This window comes from Delphinapterus leucas, chromosome 6 (genome assembly GCF_059928025.1).
Source record: "Delphinapterus leucas isolate spDelLeu-1000000601 "Yukka" chromosome 6, BTC_Dleu_Yukka2, whole genome shotgun sequence".
Classification (NCBI taxonomy): Eukaryota; Metazoa; Chordata; class Mammalia; order Artiodactyla; family Monodontidae; genus Delphinapterus; species Delphinapterus leucas.
The window spans coordinates 103392762-103415072 of record NC_143134.1 but is presented as its reverse complement, the minus strand read 5'-3'; the positions used below and the strand labels follow the sequence as shown (position 1 = coordinate 103415072).

Genomic DNA, 22311 nt, shown 5'->3' with positions numbered 1-22311 from the left:
CACAGAGAAGAGGAGAAAGTATGGGCAGATATGTCCAGCTCTTCTGTGCTTCCTGCGAGGAGGAAGATTGATTAACCAGAAGAGTGAGAATGTGGAAATCCTCTCTTGGAGCAGCCTACTGTCAGCAAACGCAGGTTCTCTGCTCCTTCAGGCAGTGAACTTACCAGTGTTCTGCCCCTCATAGAGGGAGGACTAAAATGCAGGGGATAGATAGTAGGAAATCTCGGAGGTGAAGCTATGGTCTCCTTTATCAGCAAGAGAGCTAGTATTTTGATCTTGGACTGTGTAATGCCTAGGATTAAATCTCAGTGGCTTTGGGAGCTGGCTTAGGAGGGAGGAGTATGGGTAATGAGCATTACCTCTTTCCAAATACGCTGCCATCCCTAGGCCTCGATGCTGAGAAAGCATATGCCACACCAGCTCTGAGTACAGGATATGGTGATTTGCCTTAAGGCTCCCAAAGCAACATGAGGAAGGAAGGACATCCCGCAGGAATACTGGCCTCCAACCAGGGAGTCCCAGGTGCATGACTCTATCCAGAAAGATGCTCCTTCCCTCATCTTCCTTTGTGGCTTAATGTATTGAAAAAATGCACTGGTTTTGGAGTCAGAGGATTTGAACTCAAACTTCAGCTCGGCTGGTTATTAGTTGCATAACTGCACGCAGGTGAGTCTACTTCTGAGACTCAGCTTCTCCATCTTTAAAATGGGCTTTGGAATACCTACCTCAGAGAGTCCTTGTGAAGATTTCATTCAAGAGAAAACAAGCAGGAACCATGTTTGTAAACTCTGCAGATGGGAGTGGTTGCCATCGATCCTGAGGATGAGCACCCTCTCCTTACCCACCCTCCTCCCTCTGCTTTTCCTATTAGGTCCCCGTGGTCCCAGGCAGGAGGTGAAAAAGACACAGTAGTTCTCTCCATGACTATAGCATTTCTAAGTTTCCCATGAGTCCCTTAATATAGAGCAAAAGAAGAACAGGGACCTCAGCCAGGCCAACTGGGGATAGATTAGCCTGGCGGGTGGGAATTCTGAAAACAGTGGGGAATCCACTTGTGACTCTTATCACCTGTAAAATGAATATAATCATGCCAACCTCATAAGATTCTTGGAATAAATAGGCTCATGGGTCTGGCATGTGATTAGATCATCAAATGTTACTTCTCTTCTTTCCATCAAACACTGAGTAAGACACTACTCTTCAGAAATGTTTCCTATAGAAGGAACATGTTCTGCATAAGTGCAACTTTTGAGGACCTCACAACAAAGGAAGTTAGGGAATGTCAAAGACAACCTTCAATCCACACAGAGAAGATACTCTCATGTGACATCTAGACAGATTTGAGTTTGATCATTCTTTCATTCAAATACCAGAAAAAATGATTAGCAGTGACTTTTAAGAGATTAAAAATTGTGATTAGAAAGCCATGTGAGTTCCTTGCCCACAGTCAAACCAGGAATGAGACTGCAAGCCATCTCTGCTATCCTGGATCTAGACCCCTGATCTAGTCTAAGCCTCAGTGTCCCAACACAGACTAGAGTGAAGGTCTCTTCATTGGCCTTGTCGTGACCTTAACTGAACTTGTCTCAAGTCTTTCCTTTATATAGCTTCCCTACTGCTACCAGTTTAATTCTCCCAATGTAATTGTCAGTTCCCTGGTCAGAAACCTGAACCAATTCCACAATCACACTTTCTAGACTTTCCTTCCATTCCTTCTTTTCATGTATCTTTCAACCCTTTCAATGGAACTGGTCCCTATATGGATCAGGCAGAGCCACCAGTTGCAAGCAACAGAAACTGTCTCTGGATATTGGGCAGTTTGCAGACCAAGAGAATCAGCCACAGTTCCACATTTCCAGGGACCCGAAACCATGCCACAGAACTGGTTTTATGAGAAAATCACCTAAGTTGTTTCCCCTGGGCACTAACCAAATACTGTTGTTTCTCTGCTGCCACTTCTGTGTGAGAAATTCGATTTTATTGCAAACACGACTGCTGCCAGTATCTGTGGCATCTCTTTACCAAGAATTCAGTCTTGAGGGCTCTGAGAGTCAAGTTACTTGTTACTTTATCGACAGAAAAAACCATGCAGTACTGCTTCCTTACGTTGGGCACTTTGAAATCTATGTCTACGTGGATAAGCCTTATTGGTGGAGTCTGGGTTACTTACATTTTATGCCACAGTTGCCAGGAAAGCTGGGAAAGAGAGTCTTTTGGGCTTTCACCTTGGGGACGTTAAGTGGGACTTAGAAGGTGGTAAATTTCCAAAATATACCAGGGCTGCTCAAAGATTTACTGGGCAGCTAGAAAATGTGACAAATATCTACAGTATAGTCAATCTTTTGTTTGCCCAGCAAACAAAGCATATACCATTTTTGTATTCTTAAGCTTACCAATAACAACTTTCCTGCCTGAGATAACGCAACTATCCCTCAAATGAAAACCGGCTTATCCTCTGTCCAAAAAAGGAGTCAAGTGAAGTTCTCATCAGTTAGGGCATCCAGCTTCAAGCCCAGGATCTCTGTGTGATGTATATTCTTACTCTAGTTCCATCTGGGTTCTATCTTTATATCCTGTAACCTATGCATTATATTGTAAAGATAGCCACCGTCACCACACCCTCCATATAAATTAGTAGGGGAGTAGAAAAGAAGGAAAAGGATAATTAGTTTTGACACATCAGGGAAAAATTACAAGTACACATTATATCCTCCCCTCACCACAACTGGTCAAATGGTCAGAGTTGGTATTTATATGTCTTCTTTCCTCCATCATCTACCCCATGCTCCTTTGCCCTCAGTTAGCATGTCGGCTGGTTGCTTCTATACATGCTATGGTGACCTAAATCTTTATTTGCCTGTATTTGGTTTTTGCAGTTTTCACTTAAATTTTACTGGACAGAGAAGTACCGGGAGGTATAAGGTATATCCTGGACTTCAGACGTACTCTTCCCTGCCTCCGTTCTATAACAGCAACTCTATTTCTCCTTGATTATCAGGATACATCACTCCCATCAACACCATAACCCCTTGTTCTTCAAGTAACATAAGAAGCCCCAAATGGCCAAGTAACTGCTTCAGCTTTCACTTCAGTGGCATCCTTTTTGTGTCCCTGGTGGACAGATTTCTTGATTGTTTATTAAGACTTCTAAACTAGCAGAGTTTTTAGTTGTGAAAATTAGCATCACATTTTTTTTCTAAGTGTGTTATTAGATGTAATAGTGAAAGATGCTACAGCCACCATTTCTAACCCTTGGCTACAGAACCTATGTATTTGGGCTATAGAAGAAATAGTACCACAGGTTCAGAGCATGTACTTCAGCCCAAATTCTCAAGGTCTTGTCTTTAGCCCTTGCCATAACTGAGTCTTCAATAAACAATTTCACTTGTCTTTAAGGCTGGCTGCTTCTGGGTGACTGGGATACATGGTGAGACACATGAATCCCATGAACACCAGCCCATTTTCTTCTTAAATGATTAAATGAGTTTCTTGGTCAGAACCAATAGAGTCTGTGATACCTGGAAAAAGCATGGAGAGAAGGGAAGACAAATTAAAACCCAGAAAAAATGTCTCTCCAGGGAGGACTATCCTCTGTAATGGAAGGAGTCCAATGAAATTAACCTGCCACCAGGTAGCCTACTGGTCCCCCTGCGTTATATCATCACATCAGGGGCTTTGGTTTGGTTTTACTGCTGGTAAGTGAGCATTCGGTAATAGCAGTAGCCAGGCCAGCCTTGATGAGGGGAATCCATGTTCTTGAGGTGTGCAAAACCTTCATTCTTGCCACCATGACCTCCTCTGCAGTGGAGGCTTTTGGTGAGTATTCACATGGGACACAGCCTCACACTCTCACGTATCTTGTGAGGTTCTTCAACAAACTTCTTCCATTAACTTTTTGCCATCAATATGTTTTGGTCATTCCAACTTCTTGAACATCTGGCCAAACCATTAGCCATTTCCCATGAATCTACATTGCACGTTCCCTACGAATCTACACTATAGATCCATGCTGAGGCCACCTTACTTTACAGGCAAAGTTCTGCCTATTGGAGGATTTCTCTCTCTCACTTAAGGATGGTCTTTCAGGCCTAACCTTAAGGGGGCCTAAAAGGCTTAGCATTCTACTTCCTTCTGATGCCAGAACATCACAGAGTCATCTGCATTAGGCCAACTAGTTATAAAAAACTCTGCATGAGATCATAGGTATGTGTCAAGGAAGAGGTGGCAGTGCGACGAGTAGAGGCACACTGAGAATTTGAGTAATCTGAATTTGTAATTTGTGCCTTCAGGACATTTTGATGGGGTGTTATTAAGTATGCTTGGCCTTATGGCTTGGTGGATCAGATAACTTCCAGTCCACAGTGGACAGTCCATATTGTATGAACTCGGTGTTCACTGATAGGAATCCAATCACCATGTACCAGTAACAAGCCAAGACTGCTTCTCCAAAGGAAAATAGTTACTTGCCAAAGAGTGCTTGGCTTTTCTCCAAAACCCAGGGGACTCTGTTGTGGTTCTCCAGTTGAGGTCTACTACAGGTGCCATATAGCATCCTATATCTACACACACACACCTCAAACACCACTGGATCTGCAGGAATCCTAAGTGCTGAGTGTTAAAAACAGCTGTGGAGTATGTTCCTTGCTCTGGGTCCTGCTCAATCCTGAAAGCAGTAAAGGGGTCAACAGCATGCTTAATTGTGGTATACAGTGCCTCCTGAACTTTATGAGGGATTTATACTTTAATGAGGTGGCAGCCCCCTATCTTTTCAGGGGATACGTCTCTCACTTTAGGCCCAGATGTGTCCTTTTTTAAAATTTATAATTTATTTTTATAATTTATTTTTTTATTTTTGGCTGCATTGGGTCTTCATTGCTGTGCCCGGGCTTTCTCTAGTTGCGGCGAGTGGGGGCTACTTTTCATCGTGGTGTGCAGGCTTCTCATTGTGGTGGCTTCTGTTGTGTAGCATGGGCTTTAGGCGCGCGGGCTTCAGTAGTTGTGGCACGTGGGCTCAGTAGTTGTGGCTCGCGGGCACTAGAGCGCAGGCTCAGTAGTTGTGGCACACAGGCTTAGTTTCTCTGAGGCATGTGGGATCTTCCTGGACCAGGGATCAAACCTGTGTCCCCTGCATTGGCAGGCGGATTCTTAACCACTGGACCACCAGAGAAGTGCCTAGGCACAAATGTATCTTACCCAAAGTATCTAAAGCATCTGCTACATCCTGGCCTCCAAGCCTTATTAGTTTGATGTCATCAACATAATGAGCCAACATCACGTCCTGTGAAACAGGGAGAAAGTCAAGCATGGACTAAATCACGGTACAGATGCAGAGTTGACATAATCCCAAGGCAAAACAGTGGAGGTGGACGGCTCTGCCTGCCAGGTGAAAGCAAATTGCAACTAATGCTTTCTTCTTATTTGAATGAACAGAACAGTTACTGCATCCATAGTTGCATACCACGTGTTAGGAACTGTGCTGATTTACTCCAGCAAAGAGACCACATCTGAAACAGCAGATACAATTTGAGTCACTACCTAATTAAGCCTTTAAAAATCCTCTGCAACCAGAAAGGGAACTGTACTCAATATTTTGTAATAACCTATAAGGGAAAAGAATCCGAAAAAACTAGATGTATATGTATGTATCACTGAATCACTTTGCTGTGCACCTAAAACTAACACAACTTTGTAAATCAACTATACTTCAATTTTTAAAAAATTACAATAAAAAAATAATCCTCTGTATTTCTTCGAGATCTATCTGACAACTGCATAGACAACAGATATGTTAAAAAGGGATATGAAAGGAACCATAACCCCTGCGAGTCTCAGCTCCTTTTTGATTTGACTGCACATGCATTTCTGAGAATCTTCCAGGAATGAGACTTTTTTTTGGCTTGTTCTCATGGTGGGGAGGGGAAGCTCTAAAGCTGTGCTGTCCAATACCATAGCTACTAACCACATGAGCACTTGAAATGTGGTGAGTCTGTAATGAAATATTCTGTAAGTGCAAAATATGCACCCTGTTTTGAAGACTTAGTACAAAAATAAGTACATTAATAAGTTGTATATGGATTATATGTTGAAATGATAGTATTTTGGATGTATCAGGTGAAATAAAATGTCCTATTAAACTTAATTTTACCTGTTTATTCTTCTCTTTTAAAAATATGGCCACTAGAAAATTTAAAATTAGATTTGTGGCTCACATTATATTTCTATGGGGCAGTACTGCTTGAAGGCTTCATTTGCTTTTCTTACTGTAATAGCCCTCTTGACAGAGGTTAGGAAACAAATCTGGAAACTATGCCAATGGCTGAATTTATTTATTCCAGCTATATGGTCACCATAAGATGAGTTTGGGGTCTCATAGGGCCCATTGTGAGGCAGATTAAAATTAAAGCATTTATAATCTGATCGCCATAAGGCTGCCACTGACTGGTAATCCATAGTGGCATTCTAGTTTCCCATTATTTCAAAGCCAAAGGTTGGGATATTTTCTTTCCCTAAGTGTACATTTACCCTGATCAATAGTTGTCTTTTGGAGAAGAGGAGGAGGAGGAGGCACATACAAACCTGTTAAGTTATCAGAGTCCTTTGTCAGGGGTATGCAACCTTCCTTTCATTTAAGGGGCACAGAGTTTCTGAAATAAGTCAGGCCTGGGAATTGAATGAGGAAGTGGGATTCTCTATTGCAGCAGCCCAAGTAAGGTCTCTTTCCACCAGACTGGTTTGTTTTTGGTGGAGGGGTGGCGGGTAGAGGAGTGGTTCCTAAATCAAGTAAAACCTTGTGGTTGGCTGCCTATGTTTCACTTCTGGATCTTCTGTTTAGTTAATTGGCTACAGTCAAAGAGTCAGACCAATCAGATTACCACAGTAGCACCTTTGCCAATTATGATAATTACACACACCATGCCTCGGAGTGTTAAGTCTGATGTTTGGCCTTGCTTAAGTGTCCTGCCCTCTTCCTATTACCATTGTCGGAATCAAGGAGACAATTTCAGCACAGCTAGCTCCTCCCATCTGCATCCTTGGCCTACATGTGCTTTTCAAAGTTTCTAGGTCTTCTGAACCAAAGTATTTTTCAATGGTTTGGTGATATGAGTACAGGGGGCTCCATATATGGGTTCTGCATCCACGGATACAGAGGACCGATTGTACTATGCCATTTTATATAAGGGATTTGAGCATCTGCAGATTTTGGTACCCACAGGGCCTGGGGAGGTGGGGGTGGGGGCGTCTTGGAAGCCATCCCCCCTTGGATACTGGGGGATGACTGTATATTCTTTTTTTTTTTTTTTTTGCGGTACGCCGGCCTCTCACTCTTGTGTCCTCTCCTGTTGCAGAGCACAGGCTCCGGACGCGCAGGCCCAGCGGCCACGGCTCACGGGCCCAGCCGCTCCGCGGCATGTGGGATCCTCCCGGACTGGGGCACGTCCCCTGCATCGGCAGGCGGACTCTCAACCACTGCGCCACCAGGGAAACCCTGACTCTACATTCTTGATCTTTATTGCGAGGAGGGCTGAATCACCCATGGTAAATCCATTCCCAGATTCCTGTCTTCCTAAGTCTTTTTATTCATCCCTCTTTATTATATCCAGGAATTTCTGACTTCTTGGCTTTATTTGGTGTTGTCCATCTTTGAATCAGTTTGAAGTCTGCCAACTGAGGAAAAACAGTTAGACTCACTCCAGCTGCTGGAGCTACCATTTTCATCCAACAATCTCTGGAAAAAATATCAGATCGAAAAATGTAGCCTAATCTTTGTTTATGTCTCTCTTTCCTTGGCCAAGCCCTTAATCTCACATACATTCTCCAGGGTTTTGCTGATAAATTAGGAAAGACTTAAAGTCTTTTTATATCTTAGCCTTATTCCGGGTTCTGGGTCCCTGGGCACAGGCTAGGCTGTAATTCTTATTGTAAGTCTGGAGACAATCAGAGATGGTAAAAGGATGGGGCATGGAGAGAACTGGCTCCCTTTTGCAAGGTAAATCCCTATAGCAAGATCTCTGTGGGCTCCCAGACAGGAGAGGAGGAGGAGGAGGAGGGGAAAGGGGAGGGGGAGGGGGAGGGGAGGGGGAGGGGGAGGGGAGGGGGAGGGGGAGGGGGAGGGGAGGGGAGGGGGAGGGGGAGGGGAGGGGAGAGGGAGGGGGAGGGGAGGGGAGGGGGAGGGGGAGGGGAGAGCAAGGGGCAAATAGTTGGGGGAAGGAGGAGCTGGACCTGCAGCCAAGAGAGGCTCAGTGGGGATTTGGGATACTCTGAGTCACATGAATTCCCCCAGGTCAATTCTTGGCACCTACTTCTTTCTAGTCACTGCCATAACTTTTGCCCTAGACCTGATGAAGCTCTGAATTTAACGGAGGTTTGAATTTAACATGCTGTAGAATCAAACTTTGAATATTAGGAAGCAGCAGGGAATGCCAAGTTGGTCATCATATTCAAGAGTGAGTAGGAGACTGGATGGGGAGATATAGCCAGTAGCACTGAGAGCCAGTCATACGCAGAACCAATTGGAGAATGATGTCCGGGAGAGCTCAGGTAAAGGTGGGAAGTCAGATGAAATGGCTGTGATCCTGACATGGACTTGTCTTGGGTGTCAGCCTCCTGGGACCTTTGGAGCGGGGGTTCAGACCCTCATAAAGGCAGACTTAGGGTTGGTATGAAACAAAGATGGATTCTCATTGTAGAAACTAGGCAGCTTACAAGTGGTACATTCCCATCTGACCTGTACAAAAGGAAAAAAACAAAAGTTTCCACCCACACTTAGGTCACAGGGGTAGATAGGATTTCTGTAAATAAACAGAATTCCTCACTGGGATTAGAGCAACAACTTTCCTGCTGGCTTCTCTACCTTCAAGTTCATTCTCTCTACAGGCTCATTCATCTCCACACAGCAGCCAGGGATATCTTTCTTTCTTTCTTTTTGATGCGGACCATTTTTAAAGCCTTTATTGAATTTGTTAAAACATTGCTTCTGTTCTACGTTTTGGCTTTTTGGCCGCAAGGCATGTGGAATCCTAGCTCCCCAGCCACGGATCAAACCCACACCTCCTGGGGTGGAGAAGGAGAAGGAGAAGTCTTAACCACTGGACCGCCAGGGAAGTCCCAGGGATATCTTTCTAACACACAAAACCTTTAATGGCTCCACTCTGCCTTCAGGATAAAGCCCAAACTCTTTAACTAGGCTCTCAAGGCTCAGCAGGCTGCATCCTTGCCGACCTCTCCGTCCTCATCTCATTGTCCCCACCTCCATCCTTACCCCTATTCTCAACCCTACAGCTTTTCACCGAAAGCTGACACTGAACTTCTTACAGGACTCTGGAGCAGATGGGGAGAAATGTTCTTTAAAAATGCACAGCCTTCTAATGAGGGTGGATGCTGTCAACAGAAAGACCGGAATCACAAATTTTCTGCTAGGCCTTTTCATCACTAAAGGAGAAATTGTTCCTTTTGCTCAGCTGAGCATCTTGATGGATTTTGGATGTGCACAGGTGAGCCTGGAGCTAAGTCTGAAATCTGTAGTTAATTTGGCCTGTGTGAAGAGTGAGATGAATATGGGTAGGGAGAAAAAAAAGACGAGGCGCTGAGAAGGTAAAGAAAGGAGACAGCTAGGTTAGAGAGAGAGAGAGAGAGAGAGATACTACTGCTAGTAAGAAATCCTCGGTGAAAGAACAAATGACTTTTTGGACTTCCCTGGTGACTCAACAATGAAGAATCCGCCTGACAATGCAGGGGACACGGGGTCAAGCCCTGGTCCGGGAAGATCCCACATGCTGCGGGGCAACTAAGCCCATGCGCCACAACTACTGAGCCTGCGCTCTAGAGTCTGCGAGCCACAACTACTGAAGCCCACTCACTTAGAGCCCGTGCTCTACAACAAGAGAAGCCACAGCAATGAGAAGCCTGCACACCACAAGGAAGAGTAACCCCAACTCGCTGTAACTAGAGAAAGCCCGTGCACAGCAAGAAAGACCCAACGCAGCCAAAAATAAATAAATAAGAAAAGAACAAAGGACTTTTCGTGTCTAAGAGGCAAGTTCAAGTTGTTTTTTTGTGCACTGCACCCCCTCCTTCAAGACTCACAAGCCTAAATAAAACTTTGAACTATTTTTACTTCTCCATTTTCTTCTTTCTCATCCCTACTCCTAGGTTTTGAGAGAAAAGAATTTTAGCTAAGGCTATTGAAATTTCCCCTAGAGTAGGTCTTATGTTATTCAAAAATTCTTATTATTTCATGTCACACTAGCACTGCCCATTTAGATTATGACTAATACAAGGTTCATTAATCACCACCATTTTCCTGTATTTTTTGTCATCTTCCATGCAGAGGTTTTTGTTTGCGGTTATTTTCTTGAGAACTTTCTTGACAAATTTCCTCAGAGTACAGGGGTGTAGATTTTCCAAGGCACTGTGTGTTAAAAAATGCCTTCTTTTTGCTCTCATATAATGATTTGACTGGATATAAGATCTTCAGATCATAATCCATTTCCCCCCCAAATATCCAATAGATATCATACCTTTGTCTCTCAAGAGCCTCCAGTATTGCTGATGGCCTCTCTCTTTTTTTGTCAATAACTTGTTCTTTCTGGCTGATGAGGGTTAAATTAATCCTTGAAGCTCAGAACATTCACCGGGATACTTCTTTGTGTGAGTGTGTTTTTTCATTAAACCCACCTGGGACCAGGGGAGTCCGTTAAATGTAAATAATCAAGTCTTTCTTTAGTTTTCTTCTATCTTCTCCTTTCTCCTTCTGGAACTCCTATTATTAAACTACTAAGTCTCTGCCTAATTGGTCCTCTATGTGTTGTATTTGTGCATTTTTCTTAGTAGTTAGTATGCTTTGTTTTCTTTTGCTTTGGGTTATTGGGACAACCCCCTACACCCACCCCAAATACTAATTTAGTTTTCAGAAACTATCATTCTCTTTCATTTCTGCACTGAATTTCTCAATTTAGAAATCGTGCTCCTTAGTTGCATAATTTCATTTTTTATGCTCTAATTCTATCTTCTTAAAAGTTCTCATTATGGTTTTTCCCTCATTATGTTTTAATTGAATTTCGCTTCTGTGTCTCCCATGAATTCTGCCTCTATTGCCCACGTCTTCTGGCCATTCAGTTTGGGCTCTTCCCTAAAAATGACATGTTCCCTTTGTTTGTAGTCCATTTGCCTGATCATCTGGCAACTCGGCTGCTGGAATCCCTCAAGCAGAGTGGACTGATTGCCACTGTAACGTGGGCCAGCAGTACTGGGACTTTTCAGTTCAGGACTTAGGTTGTGGGGAGAGGTCATTGTTCTCAGATGTAAGAAAGCTAAACCTCCCTTCTAGCGCTCCTGGCATCAGTGGAATCACCTCCGTTTCCCCCAGAGATGGTTACTGCAAGGAAGAGGAGGTAAGGCAGCCAGATCTGGATCCTCACCCCTAGGTGTCAAACAGTAAGCTCTTAGCTGTGTCTGGACTCTTCATTTGATGCCTGACTTGTCCTAGATGGGAGGGACTGAGATGAGGAGCGACTGCACAGGTTGTCATTTTCCCAGAATTCCCTAAGGATGGGCAAGGGCAGCACTTCTGGCCCAAATCAGTGGGACTCTGAAGGCCAGAGACTGCTTCCTACATTCCCTTGGCAGCTCTGGTTCAACCTCATTAGATACAGCAATGGTACTCCTCCACCACATTTTTCCCCCTGGGCTGGTCCGTGAAAACAAAGTAAAAATTTTAAATTCCGGTTACACTGGTGATAAGTTCAAAATCGCAGTTTCTCAGAATCAGGGACATAGAGAATAGACTGGTGGTTTCCAAGGGGGAGGGTGCGGGAGATGGATGAATTGGGAGTTTGGGATTAGCATATGCAAACTGGTATATATAGAATGGATAAACAACGAGGTCCTACTGTATAGCACAGAGAACTATATTCAATATCCTTTGATTAAACCATAATGGAAAAGAATATGAAAAAATGTGTATATATGTATAACTGAGTAAGTCTGCTATACAGCAGTAATTAACACAGCATTGTAAATCAACTATACTTTAATTTTTTAAAAAGACAAGAAATACTGCAGTTTCTAAGGAAAAGATGTTTTTTGTGGTACGCGGGCCTCTCACTATTGTGGCCTCTCCCGTTGCGGAGCACAGGCTCCGGACGCGCAGGCTCAGCGGCCATGGCTCCCAGGCCCAGCCGCTCCGCGGCATGTGGGATCTTCCCAGACCCGGGCACGAACCTGCGTCCCCTGCAACGGCAGGCGGACTGTCAGCCACTACGCCACCAGGAAAGCCCAGGAAAAGATGTTTGAATGGAAAACTTTGTTAACTTTTCAACTAGTTTTCCTTTGTTTATATCTCTTTCGTTACCAGACCCCTTGTTTGCCAATCAACATTTGCTGTTTCGAATGGCCCGCCTTGCAGACTCCTGGGTGTCCTGGCAACCTCTGCGGACTACACTCCTACTGGGCCACAGTCTGGTTCCGGATCACAGTTCCAACGTGTGGAGGGGGAGGTTTCTTCCCACACTGCCCAGCAATGCTCGGGACCCCAGCTAGGTGTCCAAAAATTCAACTCAATTCTGATACTATCTACCTGGGGATGGCATCAGATCCCACAGGTTAAGGACTCAGTCCTATAATACTGCCCAGCCCCCTCTTCAGACACCAGTTGTAAGTCCAGGTTGTCACCTGTGCCTCTGACCTACTGGCTATAGATGGGAGGCTCTCACGACCCCCTCCTTGGGTTCAGTTAATTTGCTAGAACAGCTCTTAGAACTCAGAGAAACATTTTACTTACTCGATTACTAGCTTATTAGAAAAGGATGTAACTCAGGAACAGGCAGATGGAAGAGACGCATAGGGCAAGGTACGGGGAAGGGGTGTGGAGCTTCCATACCCTCTCCAGGCCTGCCATTCTCTCCAGATCTCCATGTGTTCATCCACCAGGAAGGTCTTCGAACTCTGTCCTTTCGGGTTTTTATAGAGGCTTCAATACAAAGACACGATTGATTACATCATTGTCTATTGGTAATTGATTCAACCTCCAGCCCCTCTCCCAACCCCGGATGTCGGGGTGGGAGGGGTGGAGCTAAAAGTGCCAACCCTCTGATCACAGGGTTGGTTCTCCTGGCAACCAGTCCCCATCTTAGATGTGGTCCAAAAGTCACCTCATTCACATAACAAAAGACACCTTCGTGGCTCTCATCCCTTAGGGAATGTTAAGGGTTTTAGGACCTTTGTGCCAGGAATGGGGATGAAGACCAAATATATGTTTCTTATCATAAACCACAATATTACAGCCACTTCACCTAGAGATCGACGAAATGAGGCCCTAAGAGCAGAGCCTCAACCTTCCTCTGCCCAAGGCCACCACCCTCCTCTGCTCCACTGTCCTTGACTTCCATAAAGTGCATCCCGCAGTGATAGACCTCCACTGAAATATTCCTCAAAGTGTGCTGGAAGGTGCCCGCATCAGAATCTCAGGAGAGCTTATACAGGCTGAGAGTTCTCGACTTCATCTCAGGGGAGTAGGGCCCTGTGGTTGGCATTTTAAATAATTTTTATTCATACTACAGTCTGGGAACCATGAAGCCTTGTGGAAGAAAATTCCCTTTCAGATGGCCAGTTCTAGTCCCCCACACTCACTGCTCTGAGTGCCCCAAGTCAGCAAACACCTGGGAAACTGCCTCTGAATTATACAAAACCAGTTGTCCATTAAAAGAATGATAGCTGGGAACATTCCAGCTGGGTAAAATTCCTTGAGTGTTGCCCACGTCGTGGGTGCCACTCATTCCACAGAGCATGTGCAATGCCCTGCCGTAAACGCCAGGTTCTCTCAGCCTTGGGATTTCATGGATATTCTCGCAGGAATGCAGGCCTGTGTCCTGAAGTCTTGTAATTGCCTGCCATGCCTTGCAGCTCAGTCCATTGGTGCTAACATTCTGGACAGTATTATATGGGCTACACTAGCACTATTTATAATAATTCAAATTAATCAGATTGATTTTCTCCTTGAACGCTAGAATATTCACTCTGAACCATCAAGGGCTGAGGGTCAGTTGTCCTAGAAAAGCTCATGCAACCCTCTCCATTAGATTGTGAACAATTCTCTTCCTCGAGCCTTGAAGGAAAGAAGAGCTACTTTGTCGACTGGGTAGCGAAACTTTCGTTTTTACTTAGCGACCACAGCCTAACACTGGAGATCCTTATGATACTAACACAAAGTTTTTATTGAGAATGTGCCTTTGCATATGTATTATCTCCTTTAACTCTCAGATCAACCTGAAAAGGAGGTAACTCTGGTGTCCACCAAGGCACAGAGAGGTACAGGGAGCAAGTGGTGATGCCAACAAGTGGATGCAAGCAGTCTGGCTCCACAGTCTGCATTCCTAACTGTTGTGTGATTAGCTATAGGCATAAGATTCATGATCAAAGCATACTTATCCTTATTTGTTCATTAATTCCTTCAATATAATGGACTTTGGTGTCAGGTCGTAACCTGGGTGCTTGGGACACAAAGTCGGATATTACTGACCCTCCTTGCTGTGACATTCCCAATCGAATGATGAAGACAAACAACTGAAAGGTCAATTAAAATAATGAGCGTTAAGTGAGGGGTGAGGTTATGGAGGCACAGACACAGGGTGGGGGAGGGGGGGGCGGTACCTAACCCATAGTTAGATAAGTCATGGAAGAGTTGGCTTCTGAGTCCCAAGGTCAGGGTGGGGGGTTAGTTAGAGGAGCTGCGGGACCCTGATGAAGAAGCAGAGCAGAACAAAGGCCCAGAGCAGGAAAGGGCAGATGTCAGGGAAGCTACAGGAAGTTTACTACCAGGAGAGTTTATATGAATGGGCTAGGCAAGTGGCAAGGGACAAGACTGGAAGGATTGGCAGGGACCTAACTTAAATGTCCTCTGCGTGAGAAAAACTTGAGCTTTATCCTGAAGGTCACACCAAGCCATTCAAGCTTTTTAAGAGGAAGAGTAACTAGGTCGGTCAGCTTTTCTTCATATTAAAAGGATACTGGTGTCACAGGAGGGATGATGGCCTTGCCTGCCACTCAGCTCTCAGATCACAGAGGCCCAAGTTCAATTGGCACAGGGGCCGCAAACCTCCTGGACAACAGCATATTTGGCCAGAAATAGTTTATAAAGAATTATGAAAATGCTATGTGCATCTCTATGGTGTAATTGACGAAAACTGACTTCTAAAAAAATGTAGAAAGTATGAACTGACTATTACCAATGAAATAAACTGAAAATGTTATTGAAGTGCCAGGCCCCTAAAGTTTTAAGGATAAATTCTTTCAAGCTTTCGAGGAACAGATAATTCCTAGCTAAATAAATTTTTTTTCTAGAGCATAGATTAAAAAAGAAAAAAAAAGGCCAAATGACTTTGTAGTTAGTGTAAACTCACTCTACAGCCTAGAAAATATTTCATAAAATACTAGCAAATAAAGTTCAGAAATGTATTGGAAAAACAGTACCCAAAAGCTTTTTTTTTTTTAATTTTTTTTGCAGTACGCGGGCCTCTCACTGTTGTGGCCTCTCCCGTTGCGGAGCACAGGCTCCGGATGCGCAGGCTCGGCGGCCATGGCTCACACCCAAAAGCTTTAAGTAAGCCTTATTTCAGAAATGTAAATATATGTAGACTCTGAAAATAATGTTACTTCAGAACTGAAAAGGGTTTTGTGCTAAAAGAGGGAGGGAAATAACATTTGGGAAAACTGATCTTTGATCTGGACACCTGCGTGGGCCATTTAGTTGCACAAATGTTAATCAATTATTTCCATGCCTACCCCATCTTGCCTTGGGGAAATATCCGAAAGGCAAAGATTTTAGCCGTGTGTTCTGGTTGGCAATGTAAATTGTTTCATATGGTTAAAAAGAAAAGAGGTGTGTAATAAGCAGTAGGAAAGCCTTAAGACTCTCAGGTAAATAAGGTTAAGAAGTGGAAGAAATTTCAGTGGCTAAAAATCATACATAAAGAATACTCAATCATAACCAGTCACTTAAAAATCTATAAATTAGACGATGAGGTACAATATTTTCATCTGTCAAGTTTAAAAAGATTTAGAAAATGTCAATCCCGAGTTCCAGCAAGGATGCCAAGTAACGAGCATTTACACACAACCTCTCTTGAAACATTTCGACAATACGTGTCAGCACACTGGAAGGAAATAATACATTAACAGTGACTTTTATTTTTTCTTTATTTAAACAATTGAGATATAATTCCCATACCGTAAGATTTGCCTTTTAAAATGTACAATTCAGAGGCGCTTTTTTGTTTGCTTTGTTGTTGTGCAACAATCACCACCATCTAATTGCAAAACACTTCCATCATTCCAAAAAGAAACCCTGAATCTGTTAGGAGTCCTCTTTCCTCCCATCCTCCAGCCTCTGGCAACTACTAATCTACTTCCTGTCCCCATGGATTTGCCTACTCTGGACATTGCATACAAATGGAATCATACAGTATGTAGCCTTTTGTATCTGACTTCTCTTACTTAGCATGATGTTTCCAAGGTTGTGTTGTGGCATGTATCAGTACTTCACTGTTGTAATTTCCAAATATCTGTGCCCATAGCTTTCATTTCTTCCTCACATGCTCCTTAAATCCCAATAATCTGATTTCTGCTCCTTCCACTCTACTGAACAGCCATGTTTTTTTGTTTTTGGGTTTTTTGTGGCCATGCCACACAGCTTGCAGGACCTTAGTTCCCCAACCAGGGATTGAACCCAGGCCCTCAGTATTGAAATCATGGAGTCCTAACCACCGGACTGCCAGGGAATTCCCAGAGCAGCCATTCTTAAAACTTTTTTTGGCACAATGGTTACTCTCAGGGTCAGGAGCGATTTCTGGCTCTATCTGAACATCCCACCCTTTTCTCTTTCCCTGAAGAGAGTATAATGTAAAACAAGACAGACCAACCATAAAGAAGCTATGTTCTCACATGCTGACACTTCACCTATCATTATGCGACGATTCACAATGTCCTGAAATCCAGCAACATTGGTGCCCCTGCAGGAAGCATGTCTGCTCCTGAACTCACCAGCCATCATTCCTTTTCGTCCACGACCCCCCTGACCATTTCCTTCTTGAAACCTCTCTAAGGCACCCGTGGCACTCCTTTCACTACTTCTTCTTTGAAAGGGGAGAGGAGCTAACCATCACTTTATATGCATTAGCTCCCCATTTCCACATGGTTAATAAACATAGGCTCAGAAAGATTAAGTAAACTGCCCTAAATCCCATAGCTACCAGAAGGCTGTCTGACTCCACATTGGCAGCCTCTTTCCCTGGATGCTTTTCTCCCATTGCATGTCTAAATAGGTCCCCAGGGTCTCGTCCATTGACACTCTATCTTTGGTTATCACATTCATTGTCTTCAACTATCACGTCTATGGAAAGGACTCCCAAGTCTCCACTTCCAAGCCTACTCTTTTCTGTGCTCCAGAGCAGCCTGTCAATGGTCTGCATAATTCTCTAATATCCTGCCTATGTTCCTTCCACTGGCCTGGTGTTGGTCAGCCATGAGGGAAGATGACAGAGGTTCCAGGGCTGATGACAAGGGTAAGAAAACAGTGGAAACAAGGTGGCAATGAGAGGTGTGGAGGCAGCAGCGGGGGCAGAACAGATACTTCCAGTCCTAGTATAAAGAAATGATATCCTTAAATTGTTTAATTACAAGTCCATGCTGTTAGCACAGATGTCTTAATGATGAATCGACTAAACAGCAAAGCACATGACACTACCCACAGTCTCTGCCAATCTCTCCCAGGACAGGGCAGGGGTCGTGTAAAGTGTTTAGCATATTTTGGTTCTTAGGCAAGTAGATGCTTAGGAAACTGTTAAAGTTATACATTTTTGTTTTTAGAAAATGTGGAGATAGTGATTGTAAGGTATCTTGCATATATTAGGTTTTTTGTTTTTTGTGTTTTTTTTGCAGTACGCGGGCCTCTCACTGTTATGGCCTCTCCCGTTGCGGAGCACAGGCTCTGGACGGGCAGGCTCAGCGGCCATCGCTCACGGGCCCAGCCGCTCCGCGGCACGTGGGATCTCCCCGGACCGGGGCATGAACCCGCATCCCCTGCATCGGCAGGCGAACTCTGAAACCACTGCGCCACCAGGGAAGCCCCCAGATATTAGTATTTTTAAGGCAAATTACTCAAATGCATTCCTTGCAGCTCTGCAGGGATAACTGCTCACCATTTTGCAATGTTTGTTTCCTTGCCAACAAAAAGAAGTTGGTGTAGTCATAAACTATAACTTGAAATGAATAAATAATCCAAACACTATATCCTACTAAACATGAGAAGGAAATGTCTTAACTATTTTCATAAACATTGTCTTGTGGTATGTACTAATCTTATCTATCTTATCTTATCTTAAATAATATATGTAAAGCATTTACCTTAAACTAGCTTTATAATTATTCTTGTTTGGCAGGTTTGAATCTGGTTCTCTAAAACAATGTAAGAGTTGGAATATAGATGGTTATTGAAATTATGGATTTTTAAAAATTTTTAAGGTTTATATACTGAGTTTTAAAGCTGTTGTAGGCAGAATTTTAAACAACAGGATCTAGTGGAGTGACTGGTGATGCTGGGACCTGAGAGATGCAGGGGCTACTCCCAGCTCAGCCGACAACTGTCCACCTACCTTCTGTGACCACAGCTTTCACAGTGGGTGTCTCAGCTTTTTACTCTAAAATAAGGGCAAGGGCTTTTCAAAGTTTGCCTAGCTATAAAACTCTAAAAGACTTACACCAACTTTTTGTTGATTGTTTCTTAAACGTTAGTGTTAGAAGCATACTTTACAAACCAGGAGGAATGAGCTTGTTTACTGGGTCAAGGTGCTAGAAGTGGGGCCCCTGGCAGGCCACAGCCAAACCCCTTCTAGAGTCTTTCTCCCCTGGGACGGGCTCTCCAGTTAAGAGCATTCTTCTCTCACGGGCTGGTGGTAAAACAGGCCTGGGGGTGCCTCTGAGCTTGGGAGGAGCCTGACCCTGGACAGTGTGTGGGATGACACGTAGTCTGTTTCTCTGTTAGATGTCCAGCAGCAAAGCCATTCCTTTCTTTTCCTTGGATCTGCCTTTCCTCACCATTGGGGTGGTAAGATCTCAAAGGCTGAGTTCAGGTTGTAAGCGCAGGAGAGAGGGGACTAAAGGACTACTGAGTCTTTTCTAAATGTTATAATGGGCCACAGCTTCTCAAATCTGCTTGCACAGAGCAAAGAGCAGTGCTCAGGCTCCACCCAGAATAATTAAACCAGACTCTGCAGGCAGGGCCCAGGCATCTGTATTTTTTTTAAGTTCTACTGGTGATTCTAACATGCAACCAATACAGAAAAGCCTGACTTTTAAGTTATACATCTCACCTGTAGCACAGGTAGAGGGAAGATTTGAAAATTAACACTAAAGAATTCTTCAAATAATTCTGCTGTGAATGGTGGAACATGTTAGATTATTTATAAAAATATAAAAGACAACAAACAAAAATACATTATTACTAATGTTTTGATTGTATTCAAATTTTTATTTTTTGAACAAAAAACTTAAGACAATGATTTTAAATAATAAACATGGTATATTCTAGACACTTGGTGTTTTTTTTTAGACAGTTTATTAAATTTGGACTCCTACAGTTCTGCTGTGATGCTTTCTTCATCATTATAATAACATTTATATTATTTCTTGCCATTTTATCATTGCTCTAAACTTGCTAAACAAAGAGTCACTCTGCCTGGTTAAGTGAAGCTTCACTGGAAGGAAATACTCCACTACCACATTAAAAACACACATATACAGAACAGTCATTTTTTATATTTACAAACACAAGAAGTCTGTCCAGCCATTTGGGTTTTGTTGTTACACTGCCCATACCGAGATCAGCAAAAAGCTAAGGAATAAGCAAGATTTCACTTCAGCAGTGCAAAGGATGGCATCAACCAAACTTCGTTAAACAAACCAACAAATTACAAACACGGTCAGCAAAATTCAGCTTGCATGATACTGACTTAAAAAAATAAACAGAGTGGGTCACAACTAGACTGGTTTTCGCTATGCAACTTTCCTCAGGGAACAATACTACCCCCGTTTCATGTAGAAGGGAATATGCATCAAAGCCTTTGTTCATGAAGAAAATGCCCTTCAAACAAATTCATCATAAGGCAAAAAAAAAACAAAACAAAACGGAAAAACTGAATGAAACAGTTTGGCCCAGAGAAAGCTTGTATATACTGTGTACACTCAGTATACACACATTTACAGATATACTGCAATTTAAACCATGTATATACTCATTAGACAATTAAATGAAATTGGCTCAGTGAAAAAGTGTCCATTTTTTATAAATATGTAGTTATTGCTAATATGTGACACATTATGCTTTGACATGGAAATTGCAGTAACTTAAGAGTTTAAAGCTGCCATATTGCCAGTGTCAGCCCTGCAGCAGGCATTCATATGGACAACATGCCATCCAATCCTGAAGAAAGAGCAAAACGTCCACTACAAAAAAAAAAAAAAGAAAGAAAAATGAAAGGCTTATGCACTGTCCCTTACATTTCTGCCTATTCCTTTTTTTTCTTTTAAACAAAAACAAGTCCAGCTCACCACAAGTTAAGCACAACCTGACAAGCGAGTTTAGCGGCATCATGGGGAGAGAAGAGTGAAATACAGCATGCATTTACAACCAGAACTGCTCTAGTCTATTTTGTCATACAAACTGGAATACAAAAATCCAATTTAAATAAGACTAGACTAACAGTAATAGTAAATTAAAAAACAAAACAAAACAAAACACACACACACACACACACACACACACACACACACACACAGACTTAGTTGGATACTGATTAATTTTAAGAGTAAAACTCATCCTGTCCCCTCTCAATACTCTACTGCAATTTATTTATTGATGGCTAGAATATTTATTTACTTAAAAAAGATATTAAATACCTGTATCATGAAATTACATTCTTTTTTAACAATAAGACAGACCGTGTAAGAAAATAGCTCATGTGTGAAATGTGTCTGAAATGCATTTTTCCTCACAACTATCAAAACATCCATTCACACTAAAACAACCCCCCCACCCCACCCCCTGCAAAAAGTTAAGGAAAGATGGGATGGGTCAGGTGAGGAGCAGGGAAGGAAAGACTTACCAGCACAGTGATTAACAATGGTTCAAGACAGAACCAACAAGAGTTGGTCAAAAAGATGCCTTCAAGACATGGCTACAATTAAAAACCAAACTCAACCACTTTTGGTTCATTGCGGTGAGACCGAAAAAATATTTCTCACAGATTCATATAAATACTAGACTCCAGCTCTTTTGTTATTATTATTTTTAAAGTTTTTCCATTTGTTTTTGCAAGGCCTAGCTACCATATTACAGTTTATATTTCCTCTGCAACGACTACAAGAGGTAGGCATAAAGCATGAAAAAGTTTCTCAGTTAGTACCTCACTGCAGGCAGTTCACTGCATTAAACCTTTCACTTTAGACATAAAGGGATTGCACCTTCTGGTCTTTTCGAGCCCCCCAAACAAAGCTGTTTCCACCCCATACATATTCTAAATGAGTGTACTCACCAATAAGAAACTTTCTCTACTGAAGGATACTGTCATAGTGTTTGTTGCAGAACATTCATATATATATAGATAGATTTATTTATGTATTTTTAAAAAGTAAACAAACAAACAACAACAAAAACCGAACCCAGCTTCCTAGAACCAATTCTCTTGATTCTCTACTTCCACAAAATAAAGTATAACCATTTGGCCAAGACTACAGATGTGTTTTTTTTTTCTTTTCTTTCCTTTTCACAGATGCAAGTGCCATGCAAAATAAATTAGAGAACAGATACCAAAACATACATGTGATAAAACTACTGAAGGTAGATTTTTTAAAAGCATTTATAGAAACATAATTTATAATCCTCTTTTTTTCCTTATGTACAGTCACAAAGCTGTAGTTAGACATCTAGGATTTCCTCGGCTGTGCCTCCACAGCGTAGTCTGTAGCGACCAGTTCTCCAGCTTATCGTTGGGTCCCATAATGCCGACAAAAAAATGTATATTGTCATGGATTCACGGATGAACCAAGCTACAGCATAATCAAGTTTTGAAAAACACAGTGTGCCACCCTAGGAATTAAAAAAATAAATTATGTACTGTCAGACTAAAGACACAGTTTAAAAAATGAAATTCTTCAATTTCACTCTTTTAAATACACTATATAGAGTCAAGTCTGCTTAAGACAATTCAACTGTCATGCTATATTGGTTAAGGAAATGTTAATTAGGAAGAAAAGCAGCATTAA

General features: G+C 42.7%; 1 protein-coding gene across 3 annotated transcripts in view; it reads right to left on the bottom strand.

The window, feature by feature from the left end:
- Positions 1-19498: 19498 nt before the first annotated feature.
- Positions 19499-22311, bottom strand: part of UGCG (UDP-glucose ceramide glucosyltransferase) — a 36778-nt gene continuing 33965 nt past the window's right edge. For all 3 annotated transcript variants that reach the window (XM_089913585.1, XM_089913586.1, XM_022579052.3), the window contains one exon: positions 19499-22135. In XM_089913585.1, coding sequence (XP_089769711.1) covers positions 21965-22135 — 171 coding nt within the window. In that variant the 3' untranslated portion in view covers positions 19499-21964. The remainder of the gene's footprint in view (positions 22136-22311) is intronic.